The 21,510-nt window shown below is 52.7% G+C and overlaps 2 protein-coding genes across 5 annotated transcripts in view; one reads left to right on the forward strand and one right to left on the reverse strand.

Moving 5' to 3' along the window:
* Positions 1 to 11,980, forward strand: MYDGF (myeloid derived growth factor). The gene is made up of 6 exons (XM_019964419.2): positions 1 to 233; positions 1,600 to 1,650; positions 6,890 to 6,951; positions 8,471 to 8,552; positions 10,020 to 10,092; positions 11,409 to 11,980. Exons 1-6 carry the CDS (start codon positions 57 to 59, stop codon positions 11,486 to 11,488), a joined length of 525 nt encoding a protein of 174 aa, XP_019819978.1. The 5' UTR covers positions 1 to 56; the 3' UTR covers positions 11,489 to 11,980.
* Positions 6,628 to 21,510, reverse strand: part of TNFAIP8L1 (TNF alpha induced protein 8 like 1) — a 26,506-nt gene continuing 11,623 nt past the window's right edge. Inside the window, exons 2-4 of one of the 4 annotated variants that reach the window (XM_070793071.1) lie at positions 12,643 to 16,400; positions 8,223 to 8,292; positions 6,628 to 7,552 (exon numbers count right to left, since the gene is read on the reverse strand). In XM_070793071.1, the coding sequence (XP_070649172.1) occupies positions 15,835 to 16,395 (561 nt within the window). In that variant the 5' untranslated portion in view covers positions 16,396 to 16,400 and the 3' untranslated portion in view covers positions 6,628 to 7,552; positions 8,223 to 8,292; positions 12,643 to 15,834. Of the gene's footprint in view, positions 8,342 to 12,642; positions 16,401 to 21,510 lie in introns of all 4 variants that reach the window. The other 3 variants (XM_070793070.1, XM_019964418.2, XM_070793068.1) reach the window with 3 other exon arrangements.

A 21,510-nucleotide genomic window follows, 5' to 3' on the forward strand; every position in this document is an offset into this window, starting at 1 on the left:
CGTGTCCCTCGCCGCGCTCCGTCCGCCGTTCCTGCCCCCGCGAACCTGATTCCAAGATGGCAGCGCCCAGCGGAAGAAGGAATGGCAGCGGCGGCGCGAACTTGTGGGTCTCGCTGCTCCTGGCGGCCGCGGCGCTGAGGCCGGTGGAGACGGTGTCCGAGCCCACGACGGTGGCGTTTGACGTGCGGCCTGGCGGCGTGGTGCATTCTTTCTCCCAGAACGTGGGCCCTGGGGTAAGTACCTCAGACACCCCGGGGGCTTGAGGAATGGTGCTAGCCGGGGCATGGCCTGGGGAGGGGGAGCTGACCGGCGGGGTCGGGGGCGGGACCGGGGGGCGGCCCCGGCGTGGGCAGGGCCTGAGGGTAGGAGGCGGGACTTGGATTAAGAGGAGGTGAGGCTCCTGGGGGCTGGCTTCTTTGAGGGGGCTGAGTCTCTAGCCTCAGTCCGTAACTCATCTCACTTGCCCATCGTGCCCAAGCAGCCCCATCCCTCAGACTGAAGTGTTGTTCTGCAGTCGCTCAGTTGTGTCCGAGTCTCCGACCCCATGGACTGCAACACACCAGGCTTCCCTTTCCTGCACTATCTCCCCGAGTTTGCTCAAACTCGTGTCCATTGAGTCAGTGATGCTATCCAACCATCTCGTCGTCTGTCGCCCCCTTCTCCTCCTGCCTTCTATCTTTCCCAGCATCAGGATCTTTTCTTATGAGTCGGCTCTTCACATCAGTTGGTCAAAGTACTGGAGCTTCAGCTTCAGTGTCAGTCATTCGTTCTTCCAATGAGTATTCGGAGTTGATTTCCTTCAGGATTGTCTGGTTTAGACTCAAGTGAGCCCCTCCTTATTGGAGGGCAGGATGGGCCCAGAGGTAGGGAGAGGAGAGCTGGAGGCCCAGGGGCATATGCTTCCAGACCCCACAGAAAGTCGTTCTGCCTCCGCTCTGACCAGGAAGGAAGTGGACAGATGTTGCTTTTCCTTCCATTGCACAAGGTCCCCCATCTTTTTCATTGAAATCTGAGGCCAGACCCTCCTTATCTAGAGGCAGCAGGCCTAGGTCTAGTCTAGCCCATCCTCAGCTTGTTGGAGAAATTGCTTCCTCTCTCAGTCCCTCTTTCCAGTCTAACAATGATATCAATAGTCACTATTTGTTTATTTCTTTCTTATAACCTGATATTTTGCTAGATTCTTTATGTGAGGCCCATTTTCCAGGTGAAGAAACAGAAAGCTTTGCCCTTGCCCAAGGCCCACAGCGGAGCAGAGATGTGGACACAGGGACCCCAGGGGTCCCTAATTCCAGATTTCATGTTCCTAAATGGGTGGGTGCTGGAAGAGATGTGATCTCCCCCTTCTAGAAGCCACATGGGTTGTTTGTCCAGAGCCAGGAGATCCCCAAGCGGGGAGGCTGGTGGGGGAGTTTCAGGCTTCCAAGGACATCGGCCTCCAGGGACATCAGCCAGAAGGCTCTGACTCTACCTCCTCCCCCTAAGTGTAGATACTCAAAAGCAGGATCTTGATTCTGGATCTCAGAGGGACATTCAGAGACCCTGAAGCTCCAGCGCTAACAATTATCTACTACCGAGACGTTTTTTCCTTCCATTCTCTAGGACAAATACACCTGTGTGTTCACCTATGCATCTCAAGGAGGGACCAATGAGGTGAGTTGTTCAAAACTCCATGTAGTTTAGTATGATAGCATCCATTGTCATACAGACATGCTATCTAGAGGACACTGGACTATTCTTGCCTAAGCGATAAAAGACAGTGCTCAAGTCCAATGGTGATGGCAGATTCTACTCATAATTCCATAGAGTGAACAGACATATGGACAGAAAGAGGGATGTGAGACCTGAATCTGCCTTTCTCACGAGCCTCCCTTAGCAGTATCGTGTTCATCTGTGCTGAGTAACACAGACTGAGCAGCTTAAAACAGTGCCCAATTATTATTGCATCATTATTTTTTTTTTTTCAATTATTTGGCTACCGTGGGTCTTTGTCGGGGCATGTGGGCTTCTCTAATTGTGGTGTATGGACTCTGGAGCACGAGGGCTCAGTAGTTGTGGCACGAGGGCTTAGTTACAGTATGTGAGATCTTAGTTCCCCAACCTGGGATAGAACCCAGGCTCCCTGCGTTGGGAGCATAGTCTTATCCACTGGACCTCAGAGGAAGTCCCTGTCCCATGGTTCTAAAGGTCAGAAGTCCCTGTCAGCTCAGCTGGATGCTTCACAAAACCAAGATCAAGGTGTCAGCCCGCCTGGGCTCTCACCTGCAGGCTCTGGAGAGAACCCTCTTCCAGACTGATTCAAGTTGTTGGCAGAACCTGGTTCCTTTCGGTGTGTGACTGAGGTCCTCAGTTCCTTGCTGGCTGGTTTCTCCAGCTGATGGCAGAACATGGAGTGAGAGAGATTGGAAGCACAAGACAGGTATAGTGCACCACAGCTGACTTTGAGGAGGTAGGATGTGTGGCCTCTAGAAGCTCAGAGCAGCCCCTGGCTGGTAGCAGGGAAATCAGGGCTTCAGCCCTCCAGTCACAAGGAACTGAACCCCACCACAACCAGGTGCGTCGGAAGAGGACCCTAATCTCCAGATCTCTAGCTGGGAATGCAGTCTGGCTTCCAATCTTATTTCATTTATTTCATTGACCGGGCCATGCAGCACATGGGATCTCAGTTCCCCAACCAGGGATCAAACCCACGTCCCCTGGATTGCAAGGCAGAGTCTTAACCACTGGACCACCAGGGAAGCCCCTGGCTGACACTCTGATTTAGCTTGTGAGACTGAACAAACAACGCAGCCCTGCTACGCCCAGATTTCTGACCTACAGAACTGTAAGCCAATGAATGGGTGTCGCTTTCAAGCTATTAAATCTGTGGTAATTCTTCACATAATGTAGTGAGTTGAATGAGGTCCTCCAAAAAAGATGTGTCCACATCTTACTTCCTAGAACCTGTGAATTTAGACAATGTCTAAATGTCCTCCAGTATCTGCTAGAGGACAAAATTACCCCCAGGCGAAAGCCACTGGGCAAGAATGATATGAAGTTGGGGCTTCCCTGGTAGTCCAGTGACTAAGACTCTGTGATCCAAATGCTGGAGACCTAGGTTCAATCTCTTGTCAGGGAACTAGATCCCACAAGCCCCAACTAAGACCCAGCGCAGCCAAATAAATAAATAGATAATTAAAATTAAAAAGTGACATGAAATCCACTTTCCTGATTTTGGATACATTCGATTTATAAATAAATGTCCCCCAGCAACAGAATTGTAATGAAATGTAGTGACCACCTGGTGACACCCTTCCCAGGGGAACCAAGAGTCGTTGCAGCCCTTCCCCCTGCCGCCAGGACCATGGGCATCCTGGGATTGTCCACCGCTCCCTCGGACACCTCCAGGCCTCGCTGCTTCTCTAAGCAGTCCAGTCCACTGTGGGGTGGTGACATGTGGTAGAACATTATACCCCGGTCCATACCTCTTGGTAGAGCCATGCCCCTTCTTGGGCTCCTTCTCCTCATCAGTGCATTCCTTGCCTGTTTGGTTGTGAAAGTGAAACCGTCAGTTGCTCAGTCATGTCCAATTCTTTGCGACCCCATGGACTGTAACCTGCTTGGCTCCTCTGTCTGTGGAATTCTCCAGGCAAGAATACTGGCGTGGGTTGCTGTTTCCTTCTCCAGGGCATCTTCCCGACCCCTGGAACGAAACCAGGTTTCCTGCATTGCAGGCAGATTCTTTACTGTCCAAGCTACCGGGGAAGCCCATGGTTGTGTCCATGGTCAGTTCATAGGATAATAAAATCGTGATGTCCCCAACCACCTAGCAGTTTACCAGGCGCACCGAGCGGTGCTAAGCCAGGCACATGTCACGTTTCATCTTCAGAACCCTGGGAGGCTGTCATTACCCCACTTCGCACATGAGGACATGGCAGCCTCTGAGGCTGAGGACCCAGGCCCCCTCAACTGGAATGTGACCGAGGTCCCCAAGGTGCAGACCTTTGACTACTACCCTGAGGTGGGACACAGCCTGCATCACCAGCAGTGCCTCCCTGACAGGACCCTGCAGGTGGACAGTTCACGGGAGAGCCAGGCTCACTCTTGGGACAGCGGCTGGGTCACAGATTCTGAGCCAGCAACAGGCTCAGTTCTTCCATTTTGGATGAGGGAATTCTTCCCAAAGGAAATACCTCAGAGCAGACGTGTCCGGCATGACCTGTTCCAGCAGCACCAGCCAGAACTCTGGTCATCAGAGACTGCGGGCCACCAGCAGAGCATGGGAACACGACAGTGTGACCCACAGGCTCTCTGGCTGCTGGCCCACTGCCCCGGTGGCAGGAAACAGCCCACTGGATCCTCTGTATCTGCCTGTTAGAAATGAGAACTTACGTCCACACAAAGCTCACACGTGACTGTTCAGAGCAGCATGATTTGCCATAGCCAACAAGTGGAAGCCACCCAAGTGTCCCTCAACAGGTGATGAATGAACACAGCGTGGTCCCTCACACACAGGAGCATCACTCAGCAATGGAAAGGGGTGAGGCCCAGACACTCGCTACCACGTGGACAGATCCTGAGAACACGATGCTCAGTGAGAGAAGCAGGCACAGGAGGGCACACAGGGTGTGACTCCACTGGTGGGAAACGTCCAGAACAGGCCGATCCACAGACACAGTGGTTTCCTGGTTGTCAGGGCCTGGGGGAGTGAGTGCGGGTGACTGCTCATGGGTTTAGGACTTCTTTGGGGGATGGTGAGAATTGGATAGGGGTTTCTTTTGTGTCTCAAACAGCAAAGAATCTGCCTGCAATGCAGGAGACCCGGGTTCGATCCCTGGGCAGGAAGATCCCCGGGAAAAGAGAGTGGCTATACAGGTGATGGTTGCACAGCTTTGAAAGTACAAGGAAACACTGAAGTGTCCAATTAAAAAGAGCATATTGTGTATTATATAAACTGTTTTTCAATAAAGCTGTTAAAGGTGAGTGAACTGTTGATACACATGCAACCACTCAGATTAATCAGACATGTGTTAGGTGGAGTCAGACTGACCGACTCAGGAGATCGTGGCCTGTGTGATTCCGCTCAGGCGGCGTTGTGCAAAGGCACAGCTATGAGGACAGAGCAGATGAGTGATGCCTGGGGATTTGCAGGAAAGGAATGACTGCACAGGGATGGTGAATAGACAGCTGGGGAAACAGAACTGACTTGTGTCGCAGTTGGGTAACTCAGAACAGACACAGTGACTTCCCTGGTGGTCCTGGTTAAGACTTCACCTTCCAATGCAGGGGGTGAGTGTTCAATCCCTGGTTGAGGAACTAAGATCCCACATGCCTCCTGACCAAAAAACCAAAACATAAAACAAAAGCAATATTGTAACAAATTCAATAAAGACTTTAAAAATAGTCTGCATCCAAAAATCTTAAAAAAATACACAAATGGGCCCATTTCACCATCTGTTACTTATCAGTATATCTTAATGAAAAACAATAGCGGTGACCATTTGGGCACTTAGGCCCTGATCTCCCCAGCCTTCCGGGGAAGGTCACAGAGGCTCTGTCTGAACGGGCTGCCTCAAAACACACCCTCATGTGAGTATCTGATGCCAAAATGTGAGCCTCACCAAGGGCACCTACCGCCCACCCTAGCCTGCAGCCTCAAGGCCACAGTCAAGTTCATTTAACAAACAACTCAGAGGGAGGTTGGCCATATTGCTAAGAAATGCTTGGTTTTAATTTAGTTTGCTTTCATAGTCTTAAAAAAAATGCTTAAAGATTTGCCTGTCATGGAACTTTTAAGAGCTATAGAACACCATCCCAGAGATATTTCACAGCATAAAACTGTGAGCCCTTGAAACTGTGGGCAGGAGTTTTTTTCCTGTTTTGTCCAGTTTTATTTTTTGGCCACACTGTGCAGCATGTGGGTTCTTAGTTCGCCGACCAGAGATCAAATCCACGCCCCCCTGCGGTAGAAGTGCAGAGTCTTAACCACTGGACCCCCTGGGAAGTCCCAGTAGTTTTTAAATAGAAAATGAATATATGAGTCCACTTGCCTTGCCTGTCCCACCTAAGTGATTGGCTTCGGCCTTCATGCTGCAGGCAGGAGGCTTCTAAGTGACCATTTATTCCCATCATAATTAACATAAAAACGGCCTTGTTTTTACTAGTGGAAAAGCTGTAGTGTTAAAACAGCTTATCAGCAATTGGAATCCATCTTTTCTCTTTCAGAAAGATAAGACACTCTCATTTTACTAGTCAAGCTCAGAAACACCTCAGGCCACCAGACCTTGCATTTGGCCAACTTTTCGGAGGCCCTGAAAATGAGAATAAACTGGTAGTGGTGTGTTTTGGAACCATCTTAAAGTATGATCCTAGTTCCCTGACCAGGGGTCGAACCTGTGCCCCTGCAGTGGAAGCACAAAGACCTAACTACTGGTCCACCAGGCAAGTCCCTAAAGTATTATTTTCTTAATTTAATTTTTTAAAAAAGCTAATACGTGTCATTCAGAAAGAGAAAAAAAAAAAAAACCATGAAAAGCTCTCCAGCACCTTCCATCTGCCCAGCCCCCACCACGTCCTGTGTGTCACCATGGTTATTGCAGTCTTGCATCTTCTCTAAGAACTGCTCTGCACTTACACAAGCAAGCAGGAGGATATTGTCTTTCCTTCTTTTATTTTTCCCAACAGACTTTATTTTTTACAGCAAAATTGAGCAGGAGGCACAGGGATTTCCTGTATCCCTGTCCCCCCACCATCATCCCTGATCACGTGGATTTGTGAGGGTCAGTGAACCTGCACTGACACATCAGCACCCCAAGTCTAGAGTTGACATCGGGGTTCACTCCCGGTGCGGTGCAGGCTGTGTACCATGTGAGGCTGTGTGTCCTGGGTTGACCTGTCTGTCCTCTCTCCCCAGAAGTGGCAGATGAGTCTGGGGACCAGCGAAGACCACCAGCACTTCACCTGCACCATCTGGAGGTAAGCCAGGGTCCTGGGGGTGGGATTACCCCCTCCTCAGATGAGGCACCTTTGCTCTAGGCAGCCCACAGGCTGACAGAGTCCTGCGGCCCTCCAGGGTGGGGAGAGCTCCCTGGGAGGGCTCCCCAGGAGATCACCTTGACACTGAGGCTGAGAAGGGGTTGAGGGGGCAGGAGGCAGGGGCTGCAGCCCCCGGGAGAGGGGTCGGGCTCCCCAGACACTGCCCCCTTCTTCTTCACCCTCAGTTACATTCATCATTCAAGGGCTTAATCTCCTGCCCTGGGGCTGACACCATGCCCACCCTTCTTGTAACCCCACGGCCTGGAGCCCAGCTCGAGGAGCCTGAGAAGGAGGCGGTCAGCCCCCTGATGGGGAGGAGGGTCTACAGTGTCATCGGATCCTGGCCCTTCTCCTCTGGGCCCTGTGGCCTGGAATGGATCACCTGAGCAGAACTGATTTTTTTTTTAGCTGTGTTGGGTCTCAGTTTCTGCATGTAGGATCTTTGCTGCGGTGCAGGGGCTTCTCTTCTTGTGGCACACAGGCTTGGTAGTTGCATGACGGCTCAGTTGCTCCATGGCATGTGGGGTCGAACTGGCATCCCCTGCATTGGCGGGTGGATTCTTACTCACTGGACTGCCAGAGAGGTCCCGTAGAACCAATTTCTCAAGCATTGACACGTGTCCAACACAGCAGAAGTCCCAGCCACGCTCTCACTGTCAGGGACCGGAGTCAATCCAGGGGACAGATCAAGAAATGGGATATGATAGAGAGCAGAGAGGGTGACATTTAATCAAAGAAAACGCGTGCTGGCCTCGGTGCGGTCCCCGTCTCCTGCGAGATACCTTACACACAGCAGCAGTACCCCACTCCAGGGTACCGAGTAGTGTGAGGGTGGGAGCCTCATGTCCTCAACACGCCACCACCAGCCCTGTTGAGACCCTATCTGTGCCCCTTCCTGGCCTCAGAGGGAAGCATCTAGAGGAGAGGAGCCGGGGTGGGGCCCCCTCGTTACAGGTTAGTCATCCAAGCTGCATCCCCCTGCCTGTAGACCATCATCTCACATGGGCTTGGGAGTGCCAGCCCTCCAGCTGGGCACAGACTTGGGCCACACAGGCCCAGAGCAGGGTCCTCATCCTGCAGCCTCTTAGTTGACCCACCCAGCAGCAGCTCTTAGGGACACACTCAGCTGTAGACACCCTCCTCTGCTACCTAGTTAACCCCTGTACTCTCACCCTTTGGGCATGTTGCCCCGCCCCGCCCCCACTGCAAACCTGGGATGTTGTCCAGGGGATGACAAGTGTTCAGCAAATGGATGCAAGTGTTCCTGTCCTCAAACAGCTCCTGTGCAGAAAGGGAAGAGGCGTGTCCATCGTGGAGCTGGAAGAATGTTCTGGCAAAGAGCAGATCATGTTGAGGGCACCCAGTCTGTCCTTCCCCAAAATGGAATCCCCAAATAGATTCTTAGGGAGCGGGGGACACGTAGCCCCAGGCTGATCTGTCTCCCAACCTTTCTTCGCAGGCCCCAGGGCAAGTCCTACCTGTACTTCACGCAGTTCAAGGCAGAGGTGCGGGGTGCCGAGATCGAGTACGGCATGGCCTACGTGAGTGTCGCCCAGACTGGGGGCTGCCTGGCTGGCCCACCATGGACTGTGCCTTGAAGACCCCCAGGTGGGGGGTGGGGAGGCGGCAATAATGAGGAGATGGATACCAAGCCCTTAGAGGGAGGCCTGGGGGTCGCAGGTTGCAGTACCCAGAGGGGATCCCAGTTGGCCCCTAGAGACCAGTCTTCCTCCAGTAAGGCTTTACCAGCCTCCCGCTTACGTCCCCTGCTGGCCAAGCTGGCAGGAAGTCAGGAGGCAGGGGGGCTCAGATCTGGGGATGGGGCGGAAGTGGGCCCAGAGGGCAGGCTCACTGGTATTGGGAGGGCCCCACGTCCTTTGGCCCCAGTGAGCTGTGGTTCACGGCTCAGCCAGCACCTTCCGCCATGCTCCTGACCCACACAACCCCCTTCAGAGCCCGGCCACTCTGCAGAGCCCATGACTGCTTCTGCATCCGAGTTGGGAATAGTTTGAAAACCACTTTATCAGCCCAAGAAGCAGAACCAACAAGAGACAGACATGAGAGATTCACTGTAGGAACTGGCTTCTGCTGTGGGGGCCTGGCTGTTGGCGGGGATTCGTCCAGGGGAGCCTCAGCTCTTCCCCTAGGCATCCCCAGAGCATCAAGGACCGTCTCTTTGACTTAAAGTTAGCTCAGGATGAACCTCTGTCACAGCAGTGCCCCCCGCCCCAGCAGCCGCCACCAGGGTCTGATTGCCTAATGCTACCACGGCTCCTTCCAGTTGACACATCAGACTGACCATCAGTCTGTTAACTCATCACTCTCTTGGGTCTCTTCTCACTTTGCATGCATTCATGCTCAGTCACGTCCAAATCTTTTGGAACCCCATGGACTATAGCCTGCCAGGCCCCTCTCTGTCCATGAGGAGTCTCCAGGCAAGAATACTGGAGTGGGTTGCCATACCCTCCTCCAGGGGATCTTTCCGACCCAGGGAATTGAACCCACATCTCTTACCTCTCCTGCATTGGCAGGTGGAGTCTTTAACACTCCACCACCTGGGAAACTCCACTTCTTAAAGAACAGGTGCCTGGCAGGCTACAGTCTATGGTGTCGCAAGAGTCAGACACGACTTAGTGACTAAACAACCACAAAATTGTGTCTAAAGTAATCTATTCTTACTATAAAACTCCATTATTCTAACTGATCTGAGAAAGACACAGTTCTGATTTTTAAAAATTACATTCAAGAGACTGCCATGCTTGTATGCCATTTCCATACATCAGCTAAAGGGAAAAACTGAATTAGATGCCTCCCTCCTTGGATTTGCAGCAAGGCATGAGGTTTGAAGCCAGTTGATGATCTCGTAAGTGGATTAACCCGCCACTTCCACCGGATTCTCTTTTCTGTGCTTAAAAAAGCATCTCAAGTCTGTCATCTCTGCTGCTCCAGGAAGCAAACCGAGCCGTGTTCTTTCCTGATTAGAAAAGTTTCCACTTGTTCTCTTTCAGTCGAAAGCTGCTTTTGAGAAAGAGAGTGACGTTCCATTGAAAAATGAGGAGTTTGAGGTGACCAAAACAGCAGGTAGGTGGAGGGGTTTGTGGGGCTGGAAACCAGGTTCTCTAGCAGGGAAGGTGAGAGAGGGGACAAGACCCCCATGAGGGGTCGATCCAGGGACCACTGGTGAGAGGAGGCGGCTATCCCTCCTGTAAAAAGGGCCGTCTGGTAAATATTTTCGGTTTTAGGGGCAGACACCCCCCTTTGAAATAACTTGATCTGCCCCCGCAGGGCCAAGTCAGGCATGAACCACTAGTCAATCAATGCATGTGGGTGGCTGCATGCTAATAAGACCTTGTTTTGTGAACACTGACTTGTGAATGTCATACTACATTCCCATACCACAGGATGCCGTGTTCCCTTTGATTTCTGTTTATAAATGTAGAAGCCACTGCTCACAGGTGGCAGGCACGCTTGGCCCGTCCCTTGCAGAGAACAGAGGGTGTAAAAGTCTGCTCAGCTCCACAGTGGGGAATGGGGGAGGGGGCGTCCTGGGCCCTGTGACAGGTTCAGGCATCGAAGTTGGGACCTCATGTGCGCCGCATGACTGGAGAGGCAAGGGCGTCACATCCTGAGGCTCCGAGACCCCTGTGACCTCTGACCCCTGTTCAGCTACAGCCATGCAAGCCAAATGCAGAACAGAAAGAGTGGGTGCTAGACTTGGGGCTCGGAGGGGTGAGAGCAATGGGGGATGAGTGAGTGAGACAGTGGACATGGAGTTAAGCTGAGTCAGGGAGCCTGAGAGTCCTGAGGGACAGGGGAGAAGTGAGATGAGGAACCCATGTGGCCATGGTGTCACCAGGCAGCAAAGTGGAGAGTGGGAGGGGAGGGAATGTGGTGGTGTGATTGGGGGTTTTAGGAGGGCCTGGAAGGAGGCCTGCCCTGCCCACAGGTCCTCCAGGGAACAGGGCCTATTCAGAGTGGAGATCAAGGACAGAGGGGCCTGGGATGCTGGCAGACCCTGAGCCCCAGGGAGCACCAATGGGGAGGATAGACAGGGAATGGGAGGCAGGCTGGGGCTGCAGAGCAGGGCATGGCCAGACAAGTTTGCCAGGGCAAACTTCTGACCCCCAGCTGTTCTCAATGTGGCAGAAATAATCACAGCTTTTTCCACCTCAGCCTCTCCCGTGGCCTCTCGTTTCCCTCCAGTCAGGCCCTCGACTTCCCCACCTTTCCCTGTCCATCACCCATAAGCCTCTCAGGGCCAGGAGCCTATCCTTATGGAGTCCACTTGGAGGCCCCTCCACTGCCCTGCCCACATTGTTGCCCCCACCCCACCCCCCAGCTCAGGACCCAGAGGACTTGCAGAGGCGAGCGCCAACCCAGGGTCTCTTCCTTTGCAGTGTTCCACAGGCCTGGGGCCTTCAAGGCTGAGCTGTCCAAGCTGGTGATCGTGGCCAAGGCAACACGCAGTGAACTGTGACCTGAAGCCCCTCTGAGGGTAGCTTTTCCTCCTCTCTCCGCAAGGAGCTGGACCCCCAGAAGGCCCAGTACTTGTTTTCTAGGTTGGATGGGGGGGCTCTTGGTTTTCTGTCCCAGCTGATGTTGCCCTGTTTGGAGGACAGCTAAGGCCCCAGAATGGAGTCTGGAGGGCTAGGACTCACCTGGCTCCCACCTTCCCTCACCCTGAAGATTGTGGGTCTGAGACCCACTGCTCTTCTCATCAGAAGAGACATCAGAACACATGGCCAGGGGAACAGGGGGGCGTCTCCCTGGAATCATGGCTTTTGTGAAGCCAGGGCATCACCTCCTCCCCGCTGGGATCAGGCCAGGCTCCAGGATGTTCTGCGGGGGAGCCCCCAGCCGCCTGAGACCCCACACCAGCCGCCTTCTCACTCCCCAGGGGACCAACTTTCATACTGGGCAGCAATGAAATGTTCTTTCATATTTAAATAAATAAGACAACTAAAAAGCACCCACAGTCTTGGCATCCGGCGCTGGTGGCCTCCCCCCCGCCACCGGCTGGGCTTGCAGGGCTGGGATCCCCTACTTTCCTTTGCTGCTGAAGACGGGCGAACTGAGTCACCCCCGGGCAGAGGGAACCTCCTGGTAGGACTTTCCTGCAGGTGCAGATGTACTGGACCTGAGGCAGCCTCACCAAGGCTCACATGGCCTCACCTGTGGGGCCACTCCTAGCTGAAGGGGAATGCACCAGGGAAGACTGGCTCTTCTTTTTTTTTTGGCATGGCATGTGGGATCTTATTTTCCCAGCCAGGGATTGAACCAGCATCCCCTGCTTTGGATGTGTGGAGTCTTAACCACTGGACCACCAGGCAAGTTCCCAGACCATCTGTTCTGTGCCCTATAGTTGGCTCTGCTTATTTTTTTGGAAGCTGGATTGCAAACTCAGTGACTTAAAAAAAATAACAAAACACCCACAGGCAAACAAAAATAAATAAATGAAATCCCCAAATGCCTCAGCCAGTCCTAGCAGCAGGGCCTGGGAGTCTGACCCCCACTGGACTGTCTGCCTGGCCTCTGACCAGGAGGAAAGAAACCTGTGGCTGTGAATCGGGTCCTTGATGATCAGAATCACCGCATTGGGCTGGCTGAGGCCTCTCTGTGTCTGTCACTCACCTGGCCCGCCCCTCGTGCTGTTGAGGAGCCAGGCGCTGCTGGGACCCCGCCAGCCAGAGAAGAAGCCGCTGACCGAGGGCATGGGATCCAGCCCCAGGGCTCCAGCACTACTGGTGTAGGAGCCATTCCAAGGGAGGTGCAAGCAAGAAAAACAGCTGCACTCAGAACCAGCAATGACTGACAGCGACCTTGGGCCCACAGGACTTGAGGAAAGAACCAGCAGCCTCAGTGGTCAAGTGCGCATGACCTGTGCCATTTCGGGAGCACCTCTTTTGTTCAGTTGCTCAGTTATGTCTGACTCTTTGTGACTCCATGTTCCACAGCATGACAGGCTTCCCTGTTCTTCACCATCTCGTGGAGCTTGCTCTAACTCCTGTCCATTGATTCGGTGATGCCATCCAACCATCTCGTCCTCTGTCCTGTCGCCCCCTGGACAGTACAACAGAGCAGCTCTGGACGCACACAAGTCCTTGGGGACGCTCGCTTCACTGAGCACGGCACCCTGCAGGTCTCAACAGGGCCAGGAGACGCTTGCCTGGGGCTGCCTGCAGAAGCTAGGCAGCAGGACAGAGCCAGAGGCAATGGTGCTCCCTGGGCCTAAGCTACGTGAGGAGACCCCAGCCAAGAGGGGTACTGAGTTTTGTACGGTCAGTTGGGAATCACTTACCACTTCCACATCCTGGGTGCTAGCAGAGAGGCAGAGCGCTGGGTGCGATGTGGCAGGGCAGGGCAGAGCATCTCTGGACACAAAGAAGCCTCCCCTTTACCCCAAGGGCCTGGTGAGCAGAGCCGCCCCGCCGCAGGTCACAGTGAGGAGCGGTACCAAGCCCCCTCTGTGCTGCCAAAGCCAAGCTGTGCCACCTCTGCTAGGGTGTCATCAAGCCCAGCGGGAATTCAGCCTGCCAGCAGCCTGTGAACCTATGACATTTGTGTGCAATCTGGAGTTATTTTCTTTTTTTATTTCGGCTGTGCTGTGTCTTCGTTGCCATGCTCAAGCTTAAGTTGCCCTGTGGCAGGTGGGATCTTAGTTCCTGGACCGAGGATGGAGGCTGTGTTCCCTGCATTGGAAGGCAGATTCTCAACCACTGGACCACCAGGGAAGTCCCCAAACTTGATTTTTAATAGGTAGAAACCCCGGGCAGGTGAGAGAAGGCTATCAGATGCTTTTATTTACATAGTTCTCTTTGGTTCTTTTTAAAATTCTTTTTATTTGGCTGCACCAGGTCTTTGTTGTGGTACGTGGGATCTAGTACCCTGACCAGGGACTGAACCCGGGCCCCCGCATTGGAAGTGTGGAGTCTTAGCCACTGGACCACCAGGGAAGTCCCGGTTCTTTTTTTTTTTCTAAATTAAATCTCAAGTGTATGAAAAGAGTCAAGACAACAAGTCCAAAGCCTTGTCACGTGGATGTCCTTCAGCCAGCAGAGCAGAGGGCAAAGAATTTCATCTGGGGCTTCTCGGTTAATCAAAATACACGTTTGTTCTTGAACTTGAGGATCTGTCTCTTGGCACACAAAGGGGGTAAGTTGCTTTGGAAGTCGAAGGTAGAGAGGGGAACAGCTGACTGTTGGGTGGAAGCCTTTGGCTTTTTCAGGGCAGCCGAAACCAAACAGAAATGCTGCCCTGGATCTGGGGTCCTAATCTACTAGCCAGCCCAGCAGGCCATGGAGAGGCAAAAGGGAGTGGTGAGGACTGTGGCAGAGCAAAGACAGGCCGCCTCTGCAGCTTCACCAACGGGCAGTGCAGGTGAGTTTTCTAGAGTTTTCAAGATCCACTGATAGATTGGGACATGCAATTTCCTTGGTTTCAAGTGTTGGCAACTAATTCCAAATGTCTCAAACACTGAATGAGGCTAAGCAAACCCATCTTCTCACCTAATACGGCCTGCAGCCCTCCTGTTGGCAGTGTTTCCCCTAAACAGACCAGATTCTACAGAAATGGACACTGTTCCCCCTCCCTCGGGGTGCTCAAAACAACCCGACACAGCCAGACCTGCAGGGGGCTTCACAATCTTTTACAACCTGTGCCCACTTCCAACCAACAGATTGCAGATACACCCCCCACACCCCCACGTGTCCATCCATGCCCCAAGTTAAGCATTGTCCCACCTGCTGGGTGTTGGCAAAGCCAAGGTTTGTTGAGCTTTGTCTCTGAGGCCTGTCTTATAAAAACAAGTGTTTATGTGTATTTGTTTTCCAAATATGAAATGATCCTTTAAAAACAGGCATGTGTCTCAGATGGCTTTCCCAACGGCCTTCATCGGAGGCGCACTCTGACCACTCCCTCCTGGGAGTCAGGGCCACGATGCCAAGCAGACAGAGGGGCATCCTCACCAGTAGGCCTGAGCCCACCACAGCCCTCACCACGGCTCCCTGGCGTCATTTTCTGAGCTGCGGAGCAAAGTGCCCAGCCTGGGAGGCTGAGACAACGGAAGCTTGTTTGCTTAGCTCAGGAGGCCCGACGTCAAGGTGTGGGCTGGGCCGGTGTCCCAGGCTCTCTCCCAGCTTTTGGTGCTGGCTTGCAGCTCTTGGCATTCCTTGTCTTATAGACACATCCGCCCAGTCTCTGCCTCCACCTTCACATAGCATTCTCCCTCTTGACTCTGTGCACATGTCCCCTTCTCAAAAGGACCCCAAGTCATGGTGGATTAGGGGCTGCCTGGCTCCAATATGAACTCATGGCAACCAATTACATCAGCAATCACCCAATTTTCAGATCAGGTCACATTCACAGGTCCCAGGGGTTAGGACTTCATCCGGGAAATAGGAGGTGGGGTGGGGTGAGACAGTTCACTCTGTAACACCCCCTTTCTCCTGGTTCCCTGTGACCCTCTCTGCGGGAATGAAAAAGCCCAAGTAACACTTAAGTGAGAAGCCCCCAGCTGTCAGAGACACCCAGTGATTTGAGGGGTACAGACGGTGGCTTAAGGGGCATAGTTCAGATGGTGCCAGAGCAGGCAGGGGTCTCCAGGTGCCTGGGAGAGGCCGCAGGCACAGGCAGACTGAGCCGGGCTCTAAGCCCGGTGAGACTGGGCCCGAGGACAGGGGACCTGGGTCTTTGGAGCTGCACAGTCACCTGTGTGTGTGTGTTGGGCGAGGGGTGATTGGCCAGAGTCAGACAGGAAGGAAAGGGTTAGCTCCGTCCCACTTAAAGCTGCGCCCCCTGCAAGCAACCACAGCGGTTCGGAGGTTGTCATATGCTGTCCTCATCCAGCATCCGGGTGAGGCCGTCACAGATCCGGCGCAGGTGGGAGCGGTAGGGCTCTGCGGGGCTGTAGAGCGCCGCCAGGAAGTCGCAGTCGGCCAGGTGGCCGAACACGTGGTTGATGCGGCCGTGGGACTTGGCGGTCAGGTGCGCGCCGGCCGCCTGGTGCAGCAGGTCCCGGCACTCGAGCAGGGTGGTGGCCAGCACGCGCCGGTCGAAGGTGAAGTCCACCTGGTGGAAGCTGACAGCGGTCATGGCCAGGCGGCGCGCCTGCTGCCGCAAGCGCTGCAGCCGCGCCAGCTCCTCGGCGCCCAGCTGCCCGGCGCGCAGCAGGACGCCCAGCTTCACCGCCACCTTGACCAGGTTCTTGACCAGCTTCTGGGCCTCCTTGCGGCTGCGGGTGAACTCCTTGGTGGCGCGGTACAACTCGTCCAGCACCTCGCTGCTGGTGTCGTCAATGAAGGCGGACGCCACTGCCCGGGAGGCCATCTTGCTCAGGAGCTTCTTCTGGGCCTGGAGGGCCAGGCTCTTGGTGCTGAAGGTGTCCATCTGTCCTGCAAGGAGAGACACACAGACCTGCCGTCAGCCCGCGGGGCCCAGCTGTGAGGGGCTTTCAGGGGCAGGCAGCTAATGCTGGAGATCTGTCTTCCCCATCCGAGAAATGGGCGCGCGCCACCAGCCTATCCCCAGGGGAGCCCACGTACCCACACCACAGAGGTACTGGGTGTGCAGAGCTGACTGGGAGACCTTTCCTCCCCCCTGCACCAAACACAGCAAGTGCCGCCATCTGCGATGCTGCAAGAGCCCTTAGCAGGGGCTCCTCAGCAGATCAAGAAGGCCCTGGACAAAGGGACAGGTAACAAGATGGGGAGGGAATCCCAGGCAGGAAGATTACGGAGCTCCAAGGCCTAGGGAAGAGAAATTCAGAGTTGTTGGAGGACCGGATGCAGAAACTTGTGAACAAATAGCAAAAGCTATTTTTAGGAAAAGCTTGTAAAAACAAACAACATTCACACTGAAGAGATAATGACCCAAGGGACCCTAAGGGACCTAAGGGAATTTGTTTCTTAAAGGAATTAATGTGTAGTGGTGAAATCTGGGCAGGGCCTTCTGTTATGGTTTATTACAGAATATAGATCCCTGTGTTATACCCTAGGACCTGTGGTTTAGCCATTTCTGTAAACAATACTTTGCACCTACTTTTCCCAAACTCCCAACTAATCCCAGACTTGCAACTGCAAGTCTGTTGTCTATGTCTTTATTTTTGGCTGTTCTGGGTCTTTGTTGCTTCGTGGGCTTTCTCTAGTTGTAGCAGGTGGGGGCTACTCTAGTTGCGGATCACAGACTTCTCATTGCGATGGCTTCTTTTTTTTCTGAGCTTGGGCTCTAGGCACATAGGGTTCAGTAGTTGTGACAGACAGGCTTAGTTGCTCCATGGCATGTCGGATCTTCCAAGATCAGGGATTGAACCTGTGTCTCCTGCATTGGCAGGCAGATTCTTAAACTGCTCCACCAGGGAAGTCCTGTTCTCTATGTCTGTGGGTCTGTTTCTGTTTCGTTCAGTTCAGTTCATTCACTCACTCATGTCCCATCTTTGCGACCCCATGGACTGCAACACTGCCAGGCTTCCCTGTCCATCACCAACTCCCAGAGCTTGCTCAGACTCATGTCCATCGAGTTGGTGATGCCATCCAACCATCTAATCCTCTGTCTTCCTCTTCTCCTCCTGCCTTCGATCTTTCCCACATCAGGGTCTTTTCCAGTGAGTTAGTTCTTGCATCAGGTGGCCAAAGTATTGGAGCTTCAGCTTCAGCATCAGTCCTTCCAGTGAATATTCAGGACTGATCTCCTTTAGGATGGACTGGTTGGATCTCCTTGCAGTCCAAGGGACTCTCAAGAGTCTTCTCCAACACCACAGTTCAAAGACATCAATTCTTCCGCGCTCAGCTTTCTTTATAGTCCAACTCTCACATCCATACATGACTACTGGAACAACCATAGCTTTAACTAGACAGACCTTTGTAGGCATAGTAATGTCTCTGCTTTTTAATATGCTGTCTAGGTTGGTCATAGCTTTTCTTCCAAGGAGCAAGCGTCTTTTAATTTCCCGGCTGCAGTCACCATCTGCAGTGATTTTGGAGCCCCCAAAAATAGTCTGTCACTATTTCCATGTTCCCCATCTATTTGCCATAAAGTGATAGGACAAGATGCCATGATTCTAGTTTTCTGAATGTTGAGTTTTAAGCCAGCTTTTTCACTCTCCTCTTTCACTTTCAACAAGAGGCTCTTGAGTTCTTCATTTTCTGCCATAAGGGTGGTGGTATCTGCGTATCTGAGGTTATTGATATTTCTTCCGGCAATCTTGATTCCAGCTTGTGCTTCTTCAGCCCAGCATTTCTCATGATATACTCTGCATATAAGTTAAATAGGCAGGGTGACAATATACAGCCTTAACGTACTCCTTTCCAGATTTGGAACCAATCTGTTGTTCCATGTCCAGTTCTACTTGATGCTTTTTGACCTGCATACAAGATTTCTCAGGAAGCAGGTAGGGTGATCTGGTGTTCCCATCTCCTGAAGTATTTTCCACAGTTTGTCCTGATCCACACAGTCAAAGCATAGTCAATAATAGCAGTAGTAGATGTTTTTCTGGAACTCTTGCTTTTTCGATGATCCAGTGGATGTTGGCAATTTGATCTCTGGTTCCTCTGCCTTTTCTAAATCCAGCTTGAACATCTGGAAGTTCACAGTTCACATACTGTTGAACCCTGGCTTGGAGAATTTTGAGCATTACTTTACTAGCATGTGAGATGAATGCAACTGTGTGGTAGTTTGAACATTCTTTGGCATTGCCTTTCTTTGGGATTTGAATGAAAACTGATCTTTTCCAGTCCTGTGGCCACTGCTGAGTTTTCCAAATTTGCTGGCATACTGAGTGCAGTACTTTCATAGCATCATCTTTTAGGATTTGAAATAGCTCAACTGGAATTCCATCACCTCCACTAGCTTTGTAGTGATGCTTCCTAAGGCCCACTTGACTTCACATTCCAGGATGTCTGGCTCTAGGTGAGTGATCACACCATGATTATCTGGGTCATAAAGATCTTTTTTGTATAGCTCTCCTGTGTATTCTTGCCACCTCTTCTTAATATCTTCTGCTTCTGTTAGGTCCATACCATTTCTGTCCTTTTTTGTGCCCATCTTTTCATGAAATGTCCCCTTGGTGTCTCTCAATGTCCCCTTGGTGTCTTTGTTTTGTAGACAAGTTCATTAGTGCCATAGGTCCCACATATAAGTGGTACCGTACATGGTATTTGTCTTTCTCTGACTTAGTCCTCTTAGTAGGAGAACCTCTGGGTCTGTCCATGTTGCTGCCTATGGCATTATTTCATTCTTTTTATGGCTGAGTGATAGTCCATTGTATATGTAAACCACATCTTTATCCACTCATCTATTGACGGACATTTGGTGGCTCCCATGTCCTGGCTGCTATGAACATTGGGCTGCATGTATCTTTTTGAGTTATAGTCTTGTCCAGATATGTGCCCAGGAGTGGGATTGCTAGATCATCTGGCAGCGCTATTTTTAGATTTTTGAGGAACCTGCATACTGTTCTCCATAGCGACTGCACCAATTTCCATTTTCACTAATAGTATGGAAGGGTTCCCTGTTCTCCACACCCTGTCCAGCATTTACTATTGACCTTTAACGATGGCCATTCTAAGAGGATGACAGAGGCTGAGATGGCTGGATGGCACCACTGACTCGACGGACATGAGTTTGAGCAAGCTCCGGGAGTTGGTGATGGACAGGGAGGCCTGGCGTGCTGCAGTCCATGGGGTCACGAAGAGTTGGACAGGACCGAGCAACTGAACTGAACTGATTCTAAGAGGTGTGGGGTGATACCTCATTGTAGTTTTGATTTGCATTTCTCTTCTATCAGCGATGTTGAGCATCTTTTATTGTGCCTATTGGCCATCTGAATGTCTTTGAAGAAATGTCTATTTAGGTCTGTCCATTTTCTGATTGGGATGTTTGTTTTTTCTGTTACTGAGTTGTATGAACTGATTATATATTTTGGATATTAATGAGTAGGGCCTTCTGAATCCCACTACACGTGAGCCCTGGCTCCAGCCTCACAAACCCACTGTAGCCTTGCTGTGAGCTGAGAAAGGCTCAGGATGAGTGAGTACAGGGGGTCCTGGCCTCATTGCACAGCTCCATGAGACAGGGTCCCAGCCCCAGCCTCAGGCTGTTCAGGGTGGAGGAGGAGCGCAGTTAGCAACCCCCCATCTCCCCAACCCCGTGAGTTTACAGCAGACATCCCTGAGGCCTTAGTCAGGCCCTGGATGAGTCAGAGGGCAGCAGCTGGCTGGGGTTCCCCAGGGCCATTTGTGGGGTTTTTGGAAGCACAGCGTTCTGATGACTCCTCTGATACAGAAACACTGACATGCATCAGCTTCCACCCAGGAAAGGACCGGGCAGGTGGCCAAGGTGAGTGGCAGGCTGGTGCTCTTGGAATAGCAGCCACGCCTCTGACTGCAGAAGCCTGGATTTCTGCCTGTCCCTTATGTCCTGCCTACCATGGCCATCTTCCAGATTTCTCAGGCTCTGAAGCCTCCCCCTCAGCACCAGAATTCTTCCTAAACTGAACATCTGGGCATAGTCCTTTCCTTCTAAGAACCAGCTGGAAGCTCCTCATGGCTCTTGAGACCAAGCCTCACATTCCATTTGGATCCCTGCCTCTTCCCTGGTGAACTCCTATACATCCCTCAATACCTTAGCCCCCAAACCCCTGCCTCTTCCTTGGTGGACTCATATATATGCCCCAAAGCCCTGGCCTCCAAGCCCCTGCCTCTTCCCCTGGCAGCTTCATCCTTCAGCTCAGCCTGGACACCACCTCTAGGAAGCCATCCCTGAACAGCCAAACTGACAGTGAGGCCCCTCCTATGAGTGACCCAGCACCCAGGCATCCCCCATCCCTGCTGCACACCCTGGCTTTGCTGCCTCAGTGGTCTGCCTCACCACAGGTCCCAGGGGACAAAATGGCGTGATTCCCTATCCACTCTGTTTCTGGAGACTCCAGAAACATCTGCCCAATGAATGAGGTAGCCTGAGACCCGCCCCCAGCCCTCCCCCACTGCTGCCCCAGGCTCTGGTCAGAATCCACCCCACCCCAGCTGCAGGCCAGCCAGACCAGGAATGCCATGTGGGTGCCCACTCAGCCACGGGAGCCCCCACAAAGCCCCTCTTTGTGTGAGCTCAGACGCCGGGAGGAGTCCAACCCTCGGCCGCCCTCTTGCTGCCCACAGAGGTCAGGATAGGCCTGGTGATGAATGACCTGGGCCTCCCTGCCCCCTACACCAGTCTCAGACCCTGTCCACAGGCTGGGGCCAGAGCAGGGTACGAGTGACTCAGCATCACATGGCAGGCCCTGAGCAGTGGCCGGTGCCTGTTTCACAACTTCTGCCTGGTATTCTACTGAGCTTGCCCATTTGCAGAAGAAACCAGGCTCAGGGAGGCTTAGCCATTTCCCCAAGGCCACACAGCAACACAGGGACCGCCTGCCCCACCCTCTCTGCACCCCAGCTACCTCTGCCTTTCCTAGTTGATTCCTGGGAGTCAGCCTCAGTCTTGGGGTGCTGGGAGATATCCCCTGTGACA

The sequence above is a fragment of the Bos indicus genome, chromosome 7 (assembly GCF_029378745.1).
Source record: "Bos indicus isolate NIAB-ARS_2022 breed Sahiwal x Tharparkar chromosome 7, NIAB-ARS_B.indTharparkar_mat_pri_1.0, whole genome shotgun sequence".
In the NCBI taxonomy this organism is placed as follows: domain Eukaryota; kingdom Metazoa; phylum Chordata; class Mammalia; order Artiodactyla; family Bovidae; genus Bos; species Bos indicus.

Coding starts and splice junctions, on each gene's coding strand:
- MYDGF (XM_019964419.2), top strand. CDS start 57: ATGGCAGCGCCCAGCGGAAGAAGGAATGGCAGCGGCGGCGCGAACTTG. Junction 8,553..10,019: donor TCGAGTACGGCATGGCCTAC/GTGAGTGTCGCC, acceptor GTTCTCTTTCAG/TCGAAAGCTGCTTTTGAGAA. Junction 10,093..11,408: donor TGAGGTGACCAAAACAGCAG/GTAGGTGGAGGG, acceptor CTTCCTTTGCAG/TGTTCCACAGGCCTGGGGCC.